Here is a 23,049-nt window from a genome sequence, read left to right on the forward strand (position 1 = left end):
TATGAGAGACCCATGCCCACATAGCTGCTAGCCTGAGTGTCCTTAGGGCACCTCAGATATCATTAGAAACCTACACTGAGGCATTGAATCAAGTTCTGTGGGCACAATTCTGTGTTATTGTAGATTAAGATGCCTAAATTTAAGTATCTCCATGTAGCTGCCTCCGTGTGAGCCAGGTGTCAAAGCACCCATTACAGCCAGTGAAGAGCTAGTCAGTGCAGTGGCATCAAGAGATCTGTGCAATGACCAAAAGTAAGTTTCTATTTTCAGTGAAATTAATAGCTTTAGGATGCCCTCAGCTATCCCATGTAAGCTTCAGATGCTAGTCCAATAGGATACAAGTCGTTAGGTCTTATGACATATCCATTAACCTTGTGCAAAATCTCATCTACTCTACAGTTTCTCAGATAGTTTGACATGTTCACGTTTAGCCAACTAAATCAAGCCCCATTAACTGTAACCTAGTCCACATGAAGATATGTGTGTAGACACCAAAACTTAGATTTCTGTCTATAAATTGAGTTTTTATATGCTACAAACTCATGTGTGCTTGCTTTATATTTAATACTTTATCCTCTACCCTTTATAATTTATACATTGTATTTTATACTTTATATTTTATATGCATATAAAATGCAACATTGTGTTATATTTCTCCTCAGCTATAGGTTAGTACTAGCCTTTTTTAGGAGGCCTCTCTCTGCCACATATATCCATCTAAACGTTTTGCTTTTCTTTCAGCTGTGGCTTGGCTGGAGCAATAACAATTGCAAAGTAGTTCAGCATTCAGCAGTAGCTATTGTAGATATTTGAAATGATGACTACTTGTAGCTTGGCCAGATTGCAGTAGCTAGTAACAGTATTTGTCTTTTCTCTCACTTCCTTATTACTGTCTGTCTCCTCTCCTATTTCTTCATTCACCTTTCTTTCTTGCTTTTTAGATTGATCTTATATATCTTCCTTTTCTGTCATCCCCTTCCTTCTTTTTATTTCCTGCTTCTCCTGCTCCTCTTTCCTTGCTTCTAACATGATCAATATGCAGTTTACAAAAAAAAAAACTTGTACATTCGGCATTTTCCCCATAGTTGCTTATTGTTAACATAACAAACTGGTGTCTATGGTATTCTTTTTTCTTCTTCTTTTTCTGCCTGTTTCTGAAGAGCTATTATGCTCGTTCCTAGAAGCTTTGAGGTGATAACAGGCATAGACAAGCACAATCTGTTCATTGTCAATATGAACGCTTGATTCTGCAACTGAAGCACACATGGGTGCAAACTCTTGATATATGCAGAAAACACATGTACAACCTTTTTTGCACACTTTTTTTTCCCTGAGCGCAAATACAAAATCTCACCACCTTTTACTACCCAAGCCCTAACACGTTTCACCCTCTGATAAACCCTCAAAGACAGCAGGATAATGATATGGTACACTAAATCAGAGGGTCTGGATAAAACATTATGTTTAAAAAAAAAAAAAGATCCTGAGGTTACTGGTCTGACATTTGACTTTTATTGGCGAGTCACACTGACATCTGTTTGCTAAATACTGATGAATCACTGTCTGCGCTCTCTCCCTCATCCATTTGAAAACATTTCACACATTCTCATTGGTGATTAGTTCAAACACTTTTGCTACCCAGCGAATGGGGCTTATCCTGAGTGCTTGCTTAGCTTAAGATATGCGAAAGACCATATTTAGTGCATGTAACCTGCATACCTTCTGCATAGCAAAAGTGGTTCAGAGCTGTAGTTCTTCAAGCACTCTGTGACAATGCTCCTTGTAAAGCTGTCTATACAAAATCTTGGGTAGCCTCAAGATCTCAGATATCACAAGTTCATTTTTATGTTTTAGATTTTTTGTGCAGTAGTGCCAAAGTGAAGTGGAAATGAATAATTTGCATGAATGTGTTCCTTTTCTCATCTTTATCCTCCTATTGTTTTGAAACCTTACTGGAGCAAATTTTATGTGAATAGTAAATTATAGAATCATGGAATCATTTGTTCGGAAAAGACCTGTAAGATCATCAAGTCCAACTATTAACCTATCACTGCCAAGTCCACCACTAACCCATGTCCCTAAGCACCACATCTACATATCTTTTAAATACCTCCAGGGATAGAGACTCAACCACCTCCCTGGGCAGCCTGTTCCAATGCTTGACAACCCTTTCAGTGAAGAAAATTTTCCTTATATCCAATCTAAACTTCCCCTGGCGCAGCTTGAGGCCATTTCCTCTCGTCCTATCGCTCGTTACTAGGGAGAAGAGACCGACCCCCACCTCACTACACCCTCCTTTCAGGCAGTTGTAGAGAGCGATAAGGTCTCCCCTCAGCCTCCTCTTCTCCAAACTAAACAACCCCAGTTCCCTCAGCCACTCCTCATAAGACTTGTTTTCCAGACCTTTCACCAGCTTCGTTGCCCTTCTCTGGACACACTCCAGCACCTCAATGTCCTTCTTGTAGTGAGGGGCCCAAAACTGAACACGGTACTCGAGGTGCGGCCTCACCAGTGCTGAATCACTTCCCTGCTTCTGCTGGCCAGACTATTTCTGATACAAGCCAGGATGCCATTGGCCTTCATGGCCACCTGAGCACACGCTAGCTCATGCTCAGCTGGCTGTCAACCAACACCCCCAGGTCCTTTTCCACTGGGCAGCTCTCCAGCCACTCCTCCCCAAGCCTGTAGCGTTGCATGGGGTTATTGTGACCCAAGTGCAGGACCCAGCACTGAACCTTGTCGAACCTCATACAGTTGACCTTGGCCCATCAATCCAGCCTGTCCAGGTCCCTCTGTAGGGCCTTCCTGCCCTCCAGCAGATCAACACTTCCACCCAGCTTGGTGTTATCTGCAAACTTACTGAGGGTGCACTCAATCCCCTCATCCAGGTCGTTGATATTCAGCAGAACTGACACCAATACTGAGCCCTGGGGAACACCACTTGCGCCCAGCCACCAACTGGATTTAACTCCAGTCACCACAACTGTCTGGGCTCGGCCGTCCAGCCCTTTTTTTACCCAGCAAAGAGTACATCTGTCCAAGCCATGAGCAGGCAGTTTCTCCAGGAAAATGCTGTGGGAAGCGATGTCAAAGGCTTTACTGAAGCCCAGGTAGACAACATCCACAGCCTTTCCCTCATCCACTCAGCAAGTCACCTTGTCACAGAAGGAGATTATGTTAGTGCCTGTAATAAACCCATGCTGACTGGGCCTGATCCTCTGGTTGACCTGTACGTGCCATGTGATGGCACTCAGGATGATCTGCTCCATAAAATTCCCCATCACTGAGGTCAGGCTGACAGGCCTGTAGTTCACCAGAGCCTCCTTCCAGGCCTTCTTGTAGATGGGTGTCACATTTGCTAACTTCCGGTCAGCTAGAAAGAATGGCTCTTCATTCATTTGAAATTACATGTTTACCTCTAGCCTTATTCCAAGAGAAGGTTGCCCGCATTGGTGGGTTAAATTTTGCAGATGAGATTGGGTGACTATAAACAATACTTATACAAGCACACTTTTTTCTTGCTCACATGTTGAACTGCCATGACATTACTGGTGATAAACCTAAGCAGAGCCCAAACCCTTTGTCTCTATTTTCCTGTGTACTATTTACATTTATTGTTCCTCATTATAAAAATAATGATTGGTACTTAATAGTTTAAAAAGCCAACTTGTAATTCAGCTGTTAAGAATGGTGTCACGGGCCACTAGACAAGATACAAAGAGGGACAGGATGTATTCATGTACTCTTATTTTGTCTGAATAATTGGTGGAAAAAACCTCTCTGAACATCAGTATCCATGTTCAGCTGTAAAGGGTTGCAGAAAGGGCAGCTCCATGACCTCCCACCACAATACACTGCAGGGTAGGTTTGCTGAGAAGTATGAATTGTGCCGGTTATGTATCAGGTACAAGTTTTTTGAGCTTCATATGTAAAGACTTTGACATCTTTCACGTAAATTACCTGCATGTGGTCTGGTCTTTATTTCTTTAGTCAATGGAAAGAAACAGGCACTTCTAGAGTGCAATTTGGCCTGTTTGATACAGCTACATCAGGATGAGATGATTCATGACATAGAAATATTACTTTTCTCTTAGCAGAAAGTGAGTCTAGATGACTAGAACAGATGCAGAAATCTGCATCATTACTGTCTAAATACAGACAAATAAACCCCATGCAGTACATACGCCCTGAAGTAAAAAAAAATAGTAAGTTTATGTCCAGAGCTGCCTTTTGTTTACTAGTGGTGTCTGAACTAGCTATATTACCAGCAGTGTGAGACGTCTGTATGTGCTCCAGTCATACTTTTAGATGCAGTTATCAGCATTTTCTCTCTCCCACACTCATCCCCAAGTCATACTGTCTCCCCACATCACCAGCATAGCACCACACAGCACTGGTCTTTGATCAGGACAGATTACCTTGCTGTCCAGCTCTCAACTGTACTTCAATGTTCCTGCCGATCCTTTTGTAGAGAACCCAGATGGACAAGGTCCTTCAGCTTACTTCTTCCATGACCCTGCAAACACAGGAGTGTTTTCCTATTGGAGGTTGTAAAACATTAATGTGCATCTCATGAAGACATGCTTTCTGATACTCAGCCTCTGAAATATCCTAGAGCTTCATTCCTGAGTCAGGCTGTGACTCTGTGGCTGTATCAAGACTATGCGTGATTAGGAGTCAGAAGGAAATATCCTTTCTGATATTTATGCTGTTCACCTCTCTTGAAATGCACATTAATCTGACTTTGAATTGTTTAACTTAAAATGGGTAGAATACTTGTACAGAAACTTTCTTCTCTTTATTTCTCCTTTGCAGATGATCATTCCAGAATATGTCTGAAAGCTGAAAATAGCCACGACAATTCAGACTACATCAACGCTAGCCCAATTGTAAGTATGGTAACCTATGAGAAATAATCCAAATAGTCAGTCCCTGTCTTTCCTTCTTGTTAAAATATGCTTACTTGAGGCACCCCACTGCTCAGGTTGTGCAACCTCAGGTTGTGACCACCTCACAATGCTGATATCTCAGGCTGTCCTTTCAAACTGAAGAGAATGATATCTTGTCCATGTGCATGGAATACCCTTGAAGTTTATGTACTAAGAAAACAAAGTCACTAGATAGTCATCCATCTAACTTGTAATACTGTCAAGTTTTCTGTGTCTGATATTATTAACTTACAGATTATAAATTCAATGATGCACCCTTAGCAGAGCTTTTCCTTCTCTGAGGAGGTAAAACTTGCTTGTTCTTTTTTGGTTTGTCTTACTAGCTACTGTCGTAGGAGGAATGGTTTCTGCAGTTGCAGAGAGCTGAGTTCCACGGGCTTCTGAACTTCTGCAGCAGGAAGTGACTTTTCCTCTTACCTCTCTTCCTCTGTTGCCCTGCAGATGTGTAGCTTTGTGTTTCTCTAGCTCTCCTGGTTCTTCTCTGAGCTTGCTGTTCTGAAAGCAAGAACGAGATCCCTTACCACTTGTGTATTCATTCAAACTGCAAAATAGGTCAGTCCAATTTTTGCCTCCAAATATTCCAGCATGGCCCAGCTGCCCTTTCTCACCCTCTGTAAGCTGAATATGAATCATTTCTTGTCTGTGAAAGGTGATAGGGAGAAAGGGTCTATGTTTTTAGAAACAAAACAGTTATGATAGAACCAGTAGCACTGCCCTGTCATAGCGTCTCAGTGGAACTGTCATGATATCCATGTGAAGGAGGAAATAGGCACTGTGTCCTTGACCTCCGTGAGACTGCTAGTGTTGGATTCACTTTTGCTGAGGGTTCTTATTCAAATTAATTAGGCACTGAAAAGTTGTTAAAGGGAAATTATGTGAAAGAACCTAGGATGGAGAATTAGATCTCACTGCAGTGGGCTGTGTATGCCATTACTGGCTCATTTTCCTAGGGAGTATCACTCCCCCAGTTAAATACCTTTATGTGGGCAAGGCAGCTGACAATTTGCAACAGCATGAAATTACAGGCTGCTTACTTCCAATGTTGTTGACAATAATTTTTATCATAAAAAAAACCCCCACAACTACATAGAAACTGTTCTCTGAGCTTTGTTTTTGATTATCAGAGTTCAAAAGCTTCATTTCCTTGACCATATAAAAATGTTTTATTCAGAATTAAAATATACACAGAACCCAACAAACATCTACAGGATGCTTTTGCCTTTGGCTTAGGGTCACGGGTAAACCAAAGCACCTGCATGCTTTAGGGATTGCTAGCTGCCATTTTAGAGAACAGGGGTAGATGCACACAGATTAGAGTAGTTTTTGGATGACTTTTAAGTATGTGTCAGACTAGACCAATCTCCAGCTGGCCCCAGGATCAGGAGGTCAGAGTAACTTGGCGTTCCAAGGAGTATGTAAACTGGTAAAGTCATGCACAGAGGTCCAGCTCCAGGGCTTTAGTGCTCTGTTTGCCTGTCTTCAGGGCGCATTCAGTGAGTTATGTTTGGTCAAGCCTTGATTTGATAGTAGAAACTGAGAGGTTTTGTGGCAAGGACAGGTGTGGGAGGTGTTAACTGGAAGTGAGATATTGTATTCTTGTAAGAGCTTGGTTGTAATTCACATGACTACAACATGGTGCAGAAGTGGAATTACGGCATCTGCAGATAGTGCTAAGCCAGGTTCAGCATTGGCAGCAGTGCAAATGCTGTGTTCTTACCAAATAACCAAGATGGGCTTCTGCAACCTGCCCAAAATCTGTGGTTTAGTACACAAATTTGACTGGGAGAAGGATGAATTCTTGCATATGTGTATATGCCTGTTGCAATTCTAGTTCTGGTAATTAATTACACTGATGAGAAAAGTATTAGGTTAAGTAGTATTGGTGGAGGAGGTATCCCATTGGCATAACTGGGAAGAGGATTGCTTTGTCAGGATGCCTGAAGCTAATGCGGGCAGAGGGTCTCTGCTTCCAAGCTTTACATGGTTTTACAGTGGGTTGTAATCTTGCTTTTCTGTCCAGCACTTAAGGGTGTTTTCTTCTGGCAAGTTAGAAGGTATTTCTTTTTTGTAGCTTTCCCAGACTCAAGAGTTTTGTCCAATAAAACAAGTCAAACTGATGACATTGAAGCAAAATTCTTATGGTTGTCCCTATATCTCTTACAGAAATATTTCTATGCCAGAGTTAAGTGGGTGCACAAGTGTTTCATTGAGTTGGGACAAGCACCCAGTGTCTTGCATAGCCATGAAAAACTGCCAACAGAAACTTTTGAGTTCCTCTTCTTCATGGTAAGATAGGGACCCTACTGTGTGGGAAGGAGTGCCGCAGCCCACATTTGTGTACACAACCTGTTATTCCAAGGAAAGATTCCAGATGGTTTTCTGAGTTTGTTTCACTAAGTCAATAGTCATTTTGCTATTTTGAAAGCAGTAGATAAAATGTGTGTTTCCTGAAGGTGATGCAGCGGGAAGTTGGTAGGAGGAAATCACTTTGCAAGGCCATAGGTTGGAAAGATTCCCTGCAAACTTTCATTTCAAGACAAAGTAAATATCTTCAGGTTAGTGTAAACGTATTTGTTAATCTGGTATTGCTTTTGTATAATGAGGTAGAATATAGCAGAACCACCTTATTGATTATGCAATATTTACTGTGGCTGCGCAGCCACTGCAGCCTGAGCTGGACATACATGCTATTACTATTGCTGTTTGAGACATTTAGTCATCGTTTTTGTATATGTACAGTGGATGTGGAGTATCACTAAGTCTGCCTTTACTTGCTTTTGCAAAAATCGTACCATTTCTTTCCTTCAGACTGCTGCCATTCAACTTAACTAACTGCAGTAATTATCATGTCAATGTAGTGATGTTTCTGGTGCATTTGTACCTTACAGCCTGGGCTAGGAGTGAGCCTTGTAGTGAGACGCAAAGATGGACATTAATAGCACAGGGTCAGTGCAGTCCGAACTGACTGGAAGAGGGTTTTTCCTCCCTGCACACGTGAGCTGTCTGTTGAGGGAAAAGTGTAAAATAAAGTAATTATATTTGTGCTTTGGAAAGGGAGGCTTCCAGTCATGTACATGTCACTGGGTATCTCCAGCTTCTGGGTCAGTGGTCCAGTCTCCAGCTGGGGCTCACTCAACCTTAACTTAAGTCTAAATGAGTGCAGCAGTAACCATGAAAAAATCCCCGCGCTAGACAATGAGCTGGCCACCTGCCCACATGTTTCTTCCTTTTTAAAAACGCTACCCCCCTCAAGACCTCCTTTCCCTCCAATATGTTGTGAAAACTGGGGTTAGATTGATGGCCTCACTGTGGCTGGGAGTGGGTGAGGAGAATCAGCAGAGATTTAGCCCTAGTTCTTCCCATAGGTCTTTAATTTCATTTTAGTGTGAGGCCAAGCAAAATCAGTTCTTAGGAGAAATTTACAGGGTAAAAGTGAGGTAGAAATCTGTTTCCCTCCTCTCTGAAATAACATAAAGTACTATGATAATAACTCTGCTATCGGCAGCTGAATGAAAGGCTTGCAATTACAGCACAAGGAGACCCTGACTGTGCAGAATAAAACTGTGATAATTACATCTGTCATATTTGTACTTAGTCCTCATTAAATTTCGGGAAAATCATCCAGTAGTAAATAATGTGCAATCTTTGCTTTTAAATCAGAGGTCATGAAAGTAAATGGGAATTCTGTTTTTCCTCATAGGGTGTCTGAGAGAGAAAAAATCCCATCAACTACATTTAAAAACTCAGTTTGCTTATTATTGGAGACACCAGACTGAGGAATGTCATTAGCATGACAGTTTGTTCAAACACAGCATACAAATTTCATCACCAGGAATAGACTCTGAAATTCATAATGGCATTCACAACCAGATTTACTTCTTTCATTCCATTAGGGGTTTTAAAGGAAGGATTTAAAAATTGTTTTAAATTTTAATTCAAACATGAAGATGAGGACTAGTCTACCTTTTTAATTTTAATGCTGAGATGAATGTGATTACAAAGTTCATCTGCATTTGCTGGATATGCTTTCTTATACAAAAACAAATATACTTTTTTACTTCTAGAGACTGTCTGTACTCTGTGTAATAAATACATGCATGAAAGTAGATTTTATTCATATCATAAACATATTAAATCTTGAAACTACACAGTAGCTTGAATATATATTAATTTTTAAGGTGTTAATCAGAGTTCAACTTTCTTTGCTTTGTATTTGGTCTACACTGGATCTCATTCTGATCTCATATGTTTTAAGAATATTTTAACCAGACTCAGGGGATTGAGTTCAAGGTAAATATGGTGTGACTTAGACCACACCTCACCCAGCATCTTTCTGTGTGGAAAGTGGAAAGTAAGAATCTGACAAGTTGAGAGCGAAGGTAAAGGGCAGGAATGAATCACTGTATCATTTGCATGAGATTTCAAAATGGTCATTGATGCCTATTGATAGTTTTACTTCAGTTTACAGTTTTAGAAGGCTACTTAAGGATCTGTATGTACCACTCTCAAGTCCAAATACAATAAATTTGAGGATTTATTCCCAGAATGTATTGATTTTGCTGTATTTCATCAGCATTATCAGTGAAATCATGCTGCAGCATAATCTCTATCTAAAACCTCAACAAAATTCAGAGTTCTTCAGGGAATTCTTGCAAAGTCCTAGGATAAGGCAACTGGATAGTAGAACTGCTGCAGGAAAAACTAAAGGAGTAGGTTTTATTCTCTAGTAAAGCAAAGGTGTAATTGTGGTTTGTTAAATATTAATTTAACAAAGATGCAGCTAACTCGGATACTGTGTTTATAGGTCAACTTTCATTACAAACCCTTGTAGAGAAACACAAGTTGTGCACTAACCTGTCTAATATATAGGGACTTTTTCATACAGTTTTCTATAGTATTTCTTTTCCAGCAAGAAATCTGAATGCTCCTCCTCGTTTCCATTGCTTTTGACATTAGCAGTGATGGAAATCACCACAGTCAGTTGGATGGTCAGTTATAGTAATCCGTGATCCCTTTCTTTCCCAATCCAAAATCATAGAAAAATAGATTGAAACATTATCACAAGACTTGCCTTTGTTGTACTGCAGCAGAAAATTAGGAAATTCCACCATAGTAGAACAGTTGTAATAATTGAAGCTTTTTCTTCCCAAAATTGGCTGTTCAGATCGAGTTCAGATGTATTGTGAACTTTGTGCTTTGATAGGGACATAGAGGGAAAACTCATGTTCTTTTTGAAAAAAATTACTACTAGGGTGATTTCTGAAGGTTGTTCCGATGTAAAATGTTAGCAAACAGTTGATTTTTGTTTTAATACTTGATAGAATCAAGCCTGCTGTTCTCTATTCTTTTCTGGAGAATACATTCTCTGTTTTATTTTTGTGGAGTGAGAAATGTGAGGGATCCTTGAAAGAAGATAATGACTATGGACACGAAAAAAAGCCTTCCACCTGATGCTTGATTAGTTAGTTTAAAACCCATTACTGAGTTTATTTCTTTATTCAAACTTTTGTTAACTTTGATAGATTAAGGTGCCCTTGGTGTTCTTGGTGACCTTGAGAGAATAAAAAAGAACATAACAAAAACATTCAAGAACTATCCCTTGCAGTCACCTACTCACATTAAATCAAATGTGACCAGAGTAGTGATTTTTCACACTTTTTCTTGAAATATGTGGCCTTTAAAACAGTACATGTAATAGAAAATCAATAAAACCAGGAAGTTCATTTAATTAGTTTAATCTTTGGTCTTATTTTTATTCAGTTAAAGATCATTTCATAGTGTGATAGGGCTTTCTGCCGTCTTCTATTTGCTCCAAGCTAGAAGAGTTTCTGCTCATAATTGTTTTCTGTGCAACACAATGTGCTTGGAATGTAATAATTGTAATTGTCTTTTGAATTATTGTTAAACTGCTGTTACAATTCACTACTCCGTGCTTATTGTAATGTTTGCCACGTTTCAACAGCACCTTTGTGACAGAGGTTGATTAATGCTCAAATGCCAGGATTGGCCTATTCCTGATTTATCAGCTGAATGTTGAGAAATATTTCCTCCATGACAGCGCTATTTGCATCTTCCTTGATTTCTTCTGCCTTTGTTTTCTGGCATATATACGTACAAAAAAAAATTTAGTTTAAGAAGTTGTTCAAAGTAAATTATTATTTTTCGAAAGTTTGGTGTATTCACTGTTGGTTACATTTCCAAAACAGGATCTTGCCTGTTAGACAAGTGACATCATTTTCAAGTGGATGCAGCCTACGGCAGTTGCCACCAGGAGTAGCAAGTCCTCCACAGTGCTGGTCGATTTTTCTAAGCTAAGATTTTTAGTTCCAGCATAGGAAAACATTTAAGCACATGACTAAATCTTATAGATCTCTGTGGGATTCAAAACAAAACAACAACAGAAATTATTTCAACCATAATGGAGCAAAAAAAACCTTTAATCCTGACTTTGCTTAATCACATTTGCTGTTGTTTTCAGCTGTGTTTAGTTCAGTGTCTCAATTCTTACAAAAACAAAGTTGACCAATTTGAAATGGTTCCTAAGGTTTTTTTGCTAATACTGCTTTCTGAAGAAAGCTAGTTTTGCCCTGATCTCAAAATACCTACAGTAGTAAATGTCCTGCTATCAGAATTGCTTTTGTCAAAAGGCAAAGAAAGCAAGGTTGAAATTTGTTGTGAGCAATTGCTTGTTGTGAGGAGTTATTTGCCGGTAAGAGAAGCATCTTGATGAAGCTCAGAATAAAATGATGGTATTATAGACATCCTGGTCAAGGTTTTTTATAACTATGGGTGGTGAATCAGAAGTAAGCTTTTATTCTAAATGGATTCAGTGACTTCATTCTACCTGTGTTGTGTTGTCCTGGTGAATTTTAATATTAAGTCCAGCTTAATTATACATCAGAAAATTAGAAACATAAAAGTGTTCTCTTCCTTTTCGCAGCATTCATCATATTGTTGTTCTGTTAGAATAACTTACATCTGTTCTTTTATGGTTCTTCCCTCTTTTATGTTGCACATAATTATGAGGTGCCTTCTTTTACGCTGACATGTACCATCACTGAAAATTTTGATAGGCTATGAATAAATTCAGTAGATGCCTCTTAATGCAAATGTGACTCACATTCATTCTTATTCAGATCTTTACTTATAGAACAGAATCGTGTATTGAGACAAATTCTGCCTTCAGCTACATGGGTACAAGTTAACTCTCTACGACTTCAGTGTCACTGAGTCACACCCACACATCTGAGAGCTGAACTGGGTCTCTTTTCTTTATGTTCAAAGTTTTGTCTTGCCCAGTTCAGGGTTAGAATGAGTTTGTTTGGTTTTTAATCCCATCAGCAGATCTTCTTTTTCAGCAGAATGGGTCCTAAGATTTAGAACCAAAAAAACCACCCATCAGTTCAAAAACATTCATTGTAACACACTAATCCTATTTACTCTTGATGGCTTTGTTTCCTAGATTCTTTATTTTTTCTGCTCAGTGAATTTTCTGCTCCTTGAATTAAATGTAATAATTAAGGTCTTTAAGCAGAACTTCCTCTGTTGAGGCCAAATCCATGCATTTAGATAAATCAGCTAACCAGAAAAAGCCAGAAACTGAATTTGTTCCCCATTTTTGCTGTTTTTTAGTTACATGTGCCCTTGACAGGCACGGTGGAAATGGAGAACATATTTAGATGTGTGGAGCATTCTTAACACTCAGTGCAGAAAAATGTTTCAGATGGCTCCTAGGTTGCTATGAAACCACAAGTACTGATCTCAAATAAATGCCTTTGTCAACCACCATAAATGATCTTACACCGCATATTGAGGACATAGGACATTGCTCATCAGATGTGCTGATACTCATCTGGTAGCATCAGTCTTTTGCGGGAAAAAGTCTCCTCTGAGCTTATAAATAGAAATAAAATTATTTGCTTGCTAATAAAGGATGGAAGGACGTGACAGTCCTTTGGGAAGTCCCTTGTTTCTGCCCTCACATACTTTCTGTCTCTAAAACAGCAAGGGATTTTCTTTTAGATATAACCAGTCTGTGTTCTCTCTCCTTGTTCCAGATGGACCATGACCCCCGAAACCCAGCATATATTGCCACCCAGGGCCCTCTCCCTGCTACTGTCGCTGACTTCTGGCAGGTAAGTTAAACATCTCTTTGCAAACTGAATTTATGTTACATGTGAAATTTTTTCCTGTGTTTCTGGAAATGTAAGGTGTATAAAAATCTGTTGTGTTTGAGTCACGATAGGTGGAAAAACCTTAGTTCAACTGTCTTTTTAAAATCTAGCTCATGGATATTAAAGACATTTATGTATATGACAAGCCCCGCTAAGAAATAGTTGATCTGGAAATTACATTCAGAACCTCAGGCCAAAGTATTCATATTTTAGTGCCAAACTTCAGGCCAGGTCTCTGTAATTAAACTGCTGCCAAGGACTGGACAATTTTCAGAGGGCCTGACCTTCTTAAGAGTGTAGCCAGAACTCACTGTCATTCCCTGGATCAAAAAGGCCTTAACACCATGTGCCGTGAATTTTTCCATTGAAACCTAGTTCTCACATGTCCCTGTTCACCAAAATGTTTAGATTCTTAAGCATTTTCCCTACCACAGGTAGCTGAGTTAAAGGTTAAGTTAAGACACTGCTGCATGAAGTTAAGTAGATGCATAATTTTTTTCAGGATTGGGGCTAAAGGCAGCAGTTACTAATGCACAAAGGTGAGCTTACTTTGCGTGCCCTTTTTTTACATGCTCATGCGGCTCTCAGATTTGGACGTACACACACCGCCGCACTAGGTGTGTGCAATTGTGTGATGGATATGCTGCATTAGATATTCCTTTGTAAGTGTAAAAGTGTGCCTGAAAGCTTACTGAAGCTGTTTGGGGAGGAGGTCAACGGGGGCTTACTATCAACATGAACATATGTTTTTATTTTTTGGTTTGCATTATGAATTTAGAAATTTTGTTCTGAAGATAAAGAATATCTACATAAAAATTTCAGAAGTGCCATTGTATTTTAGGAGCTTGCATGGGCTGAAATCATCTTCTCTCTTCATCTGCATCACCTGGTCTATGATTAGAAAGTGTTAACTGATCCCTATTAAAGACACTTTTCATGTCACAATTTCCTACTCTCTTTGATGAGGAATCGAGACATTTTCAAAAGGTTTCTTTGATTTTGGGTGCCTGGATATTGAAATGCTCAGTTTGAGATATTTTCAGCCTGGATTTTAGAAATCCAGAGCAAAATCTTTCTGCTTGAAGTCAGCCGAGCTGTTGTTCCCACTTAAATTTTCAAGTAACTTGTGATTTTTGTCTTCAATATCTTTTTTTGCTTTGGTGAGTGGATTCCTGATATCAGGCACGGTACTTGAAAATATGTTTCTTAAGTTAAATGTGCAAAATCAAATACCATGTTAGCTATTCTGTAATATTTTATGATTCCTGAGGCCCAGGCTTTTTAATTGCATATTTTTGCATATTTGTATATTTATATTTTGTATATTTTTACCTGTAACTGCACCTTTGCATGTTGAAAAAATGTATGTTCTTATTTTTAAAAGTGGTGTTTAAAGAACAGACTTTGTATAAGCAGTGCTGCTGAAATCAGAATTAATCATACCAACATAGTATGACCAATATATTCTGTTCTTCTCCCTTTCTAACTTGAACAGTTAGACAAACTGTTTGCAAGACAGAGTGACTAGAACTGAAACGTTATTTCTTTGTTTTGTGATCCAATCTTCCTCATTCCAACTTTGTACTCAAAAGGTGTCCATCTTTACTTTCTTTCTTCATGCTATTTGCGAACAGAGAGTCTTCATTTTCCTTCACTTTCCTTCTATTCTTTTTAGCCCTTTCTCCTCCCAGTTAACCATCAGTGAAGGTTCACTCCATGTCCCCACCAGATTTGATGTATACATTTCCACGGAAACCGTTTGGCAACCATGGTTCAGCTTCTGCTCAAGTGTGGCTATGTGTCCATTTTTGGTGTGATATTCTTTTATTGTTGCTTCTATTAGGTTCCACAGAAAAGTTCATTTCTTAGATTTATTTTGATTTTGTCTGTCACTTCAACATAACAATCTATCCATGTCAGATTGGTCCATGACCCACTTTTCTTAAATTTAAACTTCCTACAGATCACGTGTCAGTGTGCCAGTCCCTGTCCCAAACTTTTTGCATGGCCCAAGGTATCAACCAGGTGTAAGACACAAGCCAGGAGAGATTAACTCCTTACAAAACACTGCATCCATAACCGCTGAAACACGGTGGGTCCATTGTGCAAGTCAAAAGCCATTGCTTGAGGTTGTTGAGGTTTATGTCCAGATGCAGGAGCAAAGTGTATATCCAATTTTCACCTAATAGTACCTATTTTAAGTTAAAGCAGGGAAACATGAACTTGCTATGGAAAATAGAGTATTAACCCTGGTCAGGGCAGAATCCTTTGATGTTTACTTGAATACAGTTTTCTGTAGTTTATACAGACTGTGGTGCTGCCACCAGGGATTTGTTAAAGATTCAGTTATTCATTCTTTATACATTTTCTCAGTGGTTCTCCTCCCTCTCCCTCCTCCACTTAATACCAGCTGTTGCTGAGCTGTGTTGCTTTCTTCCCGTTTTGTGTGCTCAGTGAAGCAGTTTTCTTACTGATAGAAGAGTGACTGACTCCAGAGAGACCTGGGACTGTTCTGCCGTTCCTTGTCTAAATGCACAATGTCATGCTTTAGCAAGTCCAACAGAAACTCTTGGAGCTTGGCATCGCCTTCTATGGCAATATTTACTAGATGTATTGCTTCCTTTTTTTGGCAGAGACTTCACTGCTAAAGGTTCCCAAGAGCCTAGTTGCATGGTGGGCATCAGCCGCTCCTTTTTATCTTGGCTGAAAGGCTACCCCAGCAAGAAACAGTTATAATTGTTTCCATTCCTGTAAGCATTTCAAGCTGATTTCCAGAAAACACTTGCCTACAAAGCATTTGTTTTACTTGAAAGTGTAAGACAACTTTCTTGGTATTTACAACACAGCTGATATCCATAATGAAATCTGAAGTGCTCCTGATTTGTCCTGGCTATCTAGATTTCATCCTCAAATTCCAGAGACACAGTTTCTAAACCTAATTTCCCCTAAACATGCCCTAGATTCTTCCAACTGTCAGTGACTATGCCTACATTAGCAAGCAGCGTGGCCCACTGAGAATGGGTTTGTAGAGTGTCACAGTACTTGCATTGTAGGTTATACTTTAGACCAACTGTTCAGTGGTCCAATGGACCAAATACCTCTTGGTGGGGGAGAAGGCTACAGATGCATCTGGAGGAAGCTTCTTCCAAAATTAACCCAGCGTCTGAGCTCTAACACTGCTCTGCAGTGTCTGCTGCTCTTTGTGTCTGTCGTCTACATGATGATGTGGTCACATCCATTGTCTCTATTTAAGACCAAACATTATTTAGTTTTGGATAATCTTTTTTTCCTAGTTTTATAGGCAGACCCCTCTAAAACCTGTTATGTTGATCCAGTGCCAAGGATTTTTGTGCAAGTCTGTGAGACACTTGGCAATCAAATTCCCATTTACTGTTTTCAGGTTGCCCAGATCTGAACAAAGATCATCGTCAGCTCAGTGCCTTCTCTTTCCCAGAATGGGCAAAGCTTTTTCATAAAACATTGATGTTGCTTTGTCCAAGCTCATCTTGTTTAGCATTCTTACTGATGGTGAGCAGATCCATGCCTAGTACTGCTATAGGACTAGAGGGGGACCAGTTTCAATCACCTCACTAGTAACCACTTCTTAGAAGGTTATGTCCGTTTTGATAAGGTGAGGAAGAAGGGCAGGTATTGTCCTTCAGTACCATCTAACTTGGGCCACTAGAGGTGGCCATTAGACTCCGGATTTTCTGTACACCTTCCTATTCATTTCGGTTTTCATGTTGACCTAAGAGAGATTGGTTTGGTGGAAGTTTTTCTTTTGAAGATGCCATTTTTGAGCTGGAGGTAGTCCAAATCCTGTATATTGGTCATTTTCAAATGATGTTCAAACCGTTGTATATGTTGTAAAAGAAATCATTATTAAAGAGGCATGAGGCTTACTTTGGCTTTTCTAATGGTGTAAGGTCACTTCCAGGCGTCAGCCTTCCACAGTTGTCTGTCTCTCCAGTTTATTTCTCCAGCTCCTTATATTCTTGGCATAGCTCATGTAAGTCAGCCAGTGCCAAGTTAGTTCCAACTTTCCTGGCTTACCTATTTCTTTGAAAACTTTCTAGCCTGCAGGAGTTGTGTTGTCAGTCATCTCATTGATCTGTTTTGCCACAGGGCTTCCTAATCTGTCTGGATACTCTGTGTTTGCGGCTCAAGCAGAGATTTCATCTCTGCCTGCATGTCATCTCTTAGACCGCTCTGGAAATTTTCCAGCTACTACTTTAATTAATTTTGAAAAGCCTCCAGCTGGTTTAAGTCTTCTTTTAATTTCATCTGGTCTTGTTTTCATCTCTTTTTACCAATTACTATTTCTGAGAGATACCTCCTTCATTGATTCTATTTTGGTTCAGTGGGAATTCCACCTCATGATTCCCTTTCTTGAAAACTGGATGCCTCTCCTCACATGGTATTAATCCATTTTTACCTGAGTGGTTAAACAATTTGCTAGGTCTGTGGGTTGTTTTCTTCTCAGCTGGAAACAGAATTCATCCTCAGGATAGGGTTTTGCTTTGATATAGTTCCATTTTATTTACAAAGAAAGTACAGAGTTTTATTTCCTTGAACAAAGGCAGAATCAAATAACAGGCAATAACTTATTTCTTCCAAATTCATTCACCCAGTGTTTTACCCCCAACCTCTCTTTCAGCTTTTCTTCTACCAGGATCACAATGCTAGTTTGTTGAGCTGTGCTGGTGATTTCTTTATTCCTTTTACATATTTTGCTGCTTATCTGGATTAATCATCTTGCCTTGATTAATGCCTCCCTCTCTGCATTAAGCATATCAGTTTCTAGAGAAACTCATGGGTCCATATGCTTCACGTTTCTCTTGTTTTTGATGATAAATTCTGTAATTTCAGTTATCAGGCTCCATAAAAGAGTTTGCTTGTTTCTTACATTTATCTTGAATGAAAGGTGATGATTTTGTCCAGCAGCTTCAGTGAGATTTTACTCAGCTCTTTCACATAACGCTATTAAAATTCAACATCTCTTTGAACATAATTCAAAAGAAAGAGGATGTAGAACATTTCTGATCTATAACAAGTTTTCGCAGCAGGAGTTCCATGTTGTGAATAATTCTGGAGGCATAAAATTTTATTATTTTCCTTATGTGCTGGGTTATAATTCCATGAAGCATTTGACATAAAGTACATGTCTTAACTTGCAAAGTATTCTAAGAAGCAAGGGATGATAATATGCAAGAAACTATTCCTAGGAGTTAGGATATTTAGAACCAACTGTCCTTGAACTGAAAGATTGCTCTTAATTATGCCAGTTTTATAAATTGCATGTCTGCTAAGGTTCATCTTCTCCAAATGGAAATTTCTGTAGGAGGCCATAATTTTTCCCTCTGGAAAATACCCCACATTATGCCTTGCTTTCATAAATCTATCCACATTTGCCCTTCTTTCCCCTCCCCCTTTTTGGAGGGAAGTGCATTTTAATGTTTTTTTATTTTACCATATTAACTGAAATAGAGGGAGGGATCAGGCAGTTCCTGCCAAATGACTTAAGAGGATATGCTTCAGTTGCCTTAGAAAATGAACTCACATATGATATATATTTTTGTAAGTATTTGTTGTCTTTCTGTGATGTCCTCCCTCCATCACCAACATAATTAATAAGTATATGAACATTATGTAACTTCTATAGAAGTAGAGAAATATTATTTTCCTCATTTTTGCAGGCATTCAATAAGGTTCTAAGAACCTACAACAGTAAGTCATGAGACTAAATTTAGTCAATGCTTGTAGTTTGGACTGGAAAATTCCCTGGGTTTTGGCTGAATAGATCTGTAGCTCAGGCTAGATAGTTCCTCAGATGCCTTAGTCCCTGAAGGGCTCCAGTCTGGCAGGGATGACGGAGCAGATACCACTCATGAAAAGCACCGAGCCGGACACCGGACAAGGAAGGCAGACTTCAGGTGCTGCCCCTTAGTGGTGGTTGGGATGCTCCTCCAGGAAGCGAGAAAGGGCTTTTCCCCACCTTTCCTCTGCCATTTGTCAATATGTGAAATGGTTTTGAAATTGGGAATGTTCTTCACCCTTCTTGTTAGAGCTGGGCATCTATTGCCAACAAACAAAAAGAAGGCTCACTGGAGTGGAGGTTTACACTGTTGTGATTATGAGGAGTGGGGAGGCCTCATCTCTGCTCCTTTGATTATTTTCTATTTTTATTGCATGACTATTAAATGTAAAGTGCAGAAAGAGTCCCAAGAGTAAAGACAGAGCTCTAACCTGAGCCAGGGAGTTCAGCTGACATTTGCTTTTCATTGCCCTCAATCCTGCATTTCTTAATCTAAAACTATTTTTGGAATAATTTTTCTCTACCCATATTCAGGAGTATATTACCAGACTTAGTTCAGAAATGGACTATTGTTTTCCTCCCAGATCACAGTTCCTTAGCTGCAGTCTTCAGAACATGATAAATCTTTGCATTTCTGTTTGGTAGCACTTGTGTTTCTCTTCCAGTTTTTGAATTTGACAAAAGAAATACAAAATAGTGTCAGTTGATTGTTTCCTCTGTAAGAAGGATTAGTCATCAGTGATCGCCAAGGGCAAATCCCAGTGGGCAGAAGACCATGTCCCTGTAGCTGAATGAGTCTCCCTGCAAAATCAGTGTTCCAAGCCCATGGGCTAAATAAGAACAACTGTACCAAACCCTCCCCTGCTCTGATTGCTGGTTTCTGTGCTCCCAGTTCAGCATGTTTTATGAGTGCTGAAATTAATTTACAGACCAAATTATTTTTCTGCATTTTGTATTTCTGTGCAGAACACAGTGCTTTCAAGCAGTCTTGATTCCCAAGTTTTATTTTCCTTGCCTGGAATGGGACTTCCTGCATGTCTAATCAGTCTCACCTTCAGAAAGAAGAGCAGATGAAAAGCGACACAAAGCAATTCAATGTGTAAAATATGCATATTTTAATTTAATAAAAGAAAAATAGCAAGGGAGAGATAGGCACAGAACAGTAGCCCCTAGAGCTCTAGTAACTTGTCAAGCCATGTGAAATAAATATAGCATTAGGAATTCCATAGGCATTCAGTAAAGGAGTGTGTGTTTACCAAGCTCACTTCTAATTACGGCTCCAGTTGGAGAAGGTACTTAGAAGAGGTTCTTTTAAAATTTCTATCCCTTTATTGTTTAGGTTCCACCTTTCCAATACTGAAGTGAAAAGCTAATTACTGGTGATTTTGGTGGACTGTCCCTCCTTAACGTGGATTTGTCAGCACTGCAATACTAAGTACTGCTCATATTTAAATTATTTAATAATAAGGCTTGAGTCTACTGAGAAGAATAAAGTAGTTTATGTCTCTCTGAGAAAGCAGAAGTTATTGCAACACATACAGTCATCTTGAGTTTGCCTTTCCCATTGACTTCCAAACAAATGTTGCTGCAAGAGCAGGGACATCACACACGGAGCCAGTCTGACGACCACATGTTTATGTATAGTCCTCTCGGAAGCTGTCTTTTCAACTGCAAGAGTCTGATAATTTTTTTAATTAAACATAGGTTGTTGATCATTCATTTTTCAACCTACAGATTTGCTTAGCTGTCTGGCACAGCTATGACTTTGCAAATGGCACCTCTGCCTGCCAGATTTGACCCATTTCGTATCAAAATTATAAGTCATTTTCAACCAAAAGGTTTTGCAAAAAAGGTTGCTTCTTGACTAGCGTACAGTGTGAAGTTCAAATTGATAACAAAACTCTAAATTCCCCCCCAGTTTTTTCTTTATTTTTTGGTTAATATCCCCACCTCCCACCCTTTTTTATAACCCATTAAAGCATTAGGTTTTGGTTTTAAAATATTCCAGAAAATACCGTTTTCTGATTGTCTCCATTCAGTGTTTTACTGTTTCTAATGGAGAACTTGAAAGAAGTCACAGCTGAATTAATTACTTTCAAGATATGTAATGGGGTGAATACTATCTGAATCAGCAAGAGCTAGTACCTTGCTTTGTTGTTGGCTTAGGACTTGTGTTTATTCATGTTGTGTTTTGATTATCATTAGAAATTATTTGGGTTTTGTTTGCTTGTTTGTCTGCTTTTCCAAATAGTTGCATTTACCAACTATTTGGGAAGTCTAAAAGACTGAAAAGGTGAATACTTTAGTTTACTGGAGATCTCTCCCAGGGAGCAGCTGGTGTGATTAGCCTGTTATTTTTAGTGAACAGGCTGGGCTTAAATGGCTATCCCATCTATTTTCTACTTTTAAATCATCACATTTCAGTAACTTCTCTACCAGTCTCTGTCAAAAGAAGAATGCCTGGTTGGAGCACATCTTGTCATTTCCCCATCACTAAACTAAAGAAGAAGGTGACTGAAAAAGGGGTTTGGGGTGGGTCATTAATTATAAAAAGAAGCTTAGAAATTATGACATGTCTGAAAAAAATAAAGGGATTCATATTAAACATTTTATTTACAAGCTAGTAAGCAAGGAAATTTAAAAATACGACTTTTTTAAATGGGTGTTTTACTGGATTTGTGGCAGTGTTGTGGCACTGGTTCTCCTATTTGTGACTTTATTTTTTCTCCTTACTTGAAAAACCAATTCTGTGCTCCTTTGTAAGTAATTTGTACTAAATACAATTCATCCCAATGCGTAAGTCATTTGTATGGGACTGGCACACTAGATAACCACAGCATGAGGTCTCTACACATGGGGGTTTTCATCTACAGGGAATCCTGCGGATGTCAAATGCACTGCTCATCTTTGGGTTGCAGGATTCAGCCTTTAATTTACAATAAAAGAAGAGGGATGGTGTTATTCTTGTCTAACAAATGTTTTAAGAATGATGCATACAGCAGAACCTCATTAAAGATCATTACCATGTTGCTCTCTGGGCATATAGGCTGAAGGTAGACATGTCACACAAAACTATACACCATGTTCTCTTTTCAGCAAAGCACGCATTGCAGAGCCCTTATACGTAACTCAGACTTTGTCACTTCCATTCAGAAGTCTCCGTTCAACATTTCTTCTTCTCCTGGAAGTATTACCATAAATTACAAACATGAAACTGCCTGTGCTAAGTGATCTAAATAAGTTTAGGTTTATATATTATATATATTGTATAATATATATAAATGTTTTTAATATATATTTAGTTTTTATAGACACTTAGAGTCTAAGGCTTAATTTTGCTGGGCTCTGCCTAAAAAGAAAACCCTCTGCCCTGAGGACATTATGTTCTTTTTATTCTTGTATCACATAGAATGACTTCATTTCTATTGTGCAAGCCTACAAAGTTCAGAATTATATGAATTACTGTGAATTTGCAAAGAACCTCCTCCTTTATTCTCCAGCCTCAGCTGAAATGTCTCTTTGGTAACCAGAGGCACTTCTCCCAGGGCTGTTACTGGACCAGGTCTGTGCTACCTGTTCCTTCGTTAATTACAAAGACACATTCCTTGGGGCCACTTTCTAGCACGTGCCCATGTCTGGACACTGAGCACTGTGTTACGTGTTGGGAGATGTGGCTTCTGAAAAACCCATCACCAAGTTAAAGATGGGGCGGTGAACAGGCAACAGTATAAAACTCTGTGAACTGCCTTTGAATCATCCCGCTTCTGTGTCATTTGGAAAGAAATCCAGATAACAGCCTGATGGTCTAATATTTTTCAAGGAAACAAAGAAAATGCTGTAGTCCTCCAGTCACAGGCTGTGAGTCTTAGTGAGAATCCCGTCTCAATGGTTAGCACAGGAGATGCAGTGACAATTGCTTGTAACAGGGATGATGGCACTAGATTGTATTGCCTTCTTGATTTAGTAGATTTGACTTCTACATTTTCACACAATGACCTAAAAGAAATATTATACCCCAGAGTAACTTTGAAACTGTTTGTTTAAATTAACTTTCATTTGGATTTATGCTTAATGAAATCTTCAGAGATGCAGACAGCCCCTCTCTAATGAA

General features: G+C 39.1%; 1 protein-coding gene across 3 annotated transcripts in view; it reads left to right on the top strand.

The window, feature by feature from the left end:
* PTPRN2 (protein tyrosine phosphatase receptor type N2) overlaps window positions 1-23,049 on the top strand; it is a 675,251-nt gene that overhangs the window by 614,387 nt on the left and 37,815 nt on the right. For all 3 annotated transcript variants that reach the window (XM_064445017.1, XM_064445019.1, XM_064445018.1), the window contains 2 exons: window positions 4,816-4,889; window positions 13,007-13,084. In XM_064445017.1, the coding sequence (XP_064301087.1) occupies window positions 4,816-4,889; window positions 13,007-13,084 (152 nt within the window). The remainder of the gene's footprint in view (window positions 1-4,815; window positions 4,890-13,006; window positions 13,085-23,049) is intronic.

This window comes from Phalacrocorax carbo, chromosome 2 (genome assembly GCF_963921805.1).
Source record: "Phalacrocorax carbo chromosome 2, bPhaCar2.1, whole genome shotgun sequence".
Lineage (NCBI taxonomy): Eukaryota > Metazoa > Chordata > Aves > Suliformes > Phalacrocoracidae > Phalacrocorax > Phalacrocorax carbo.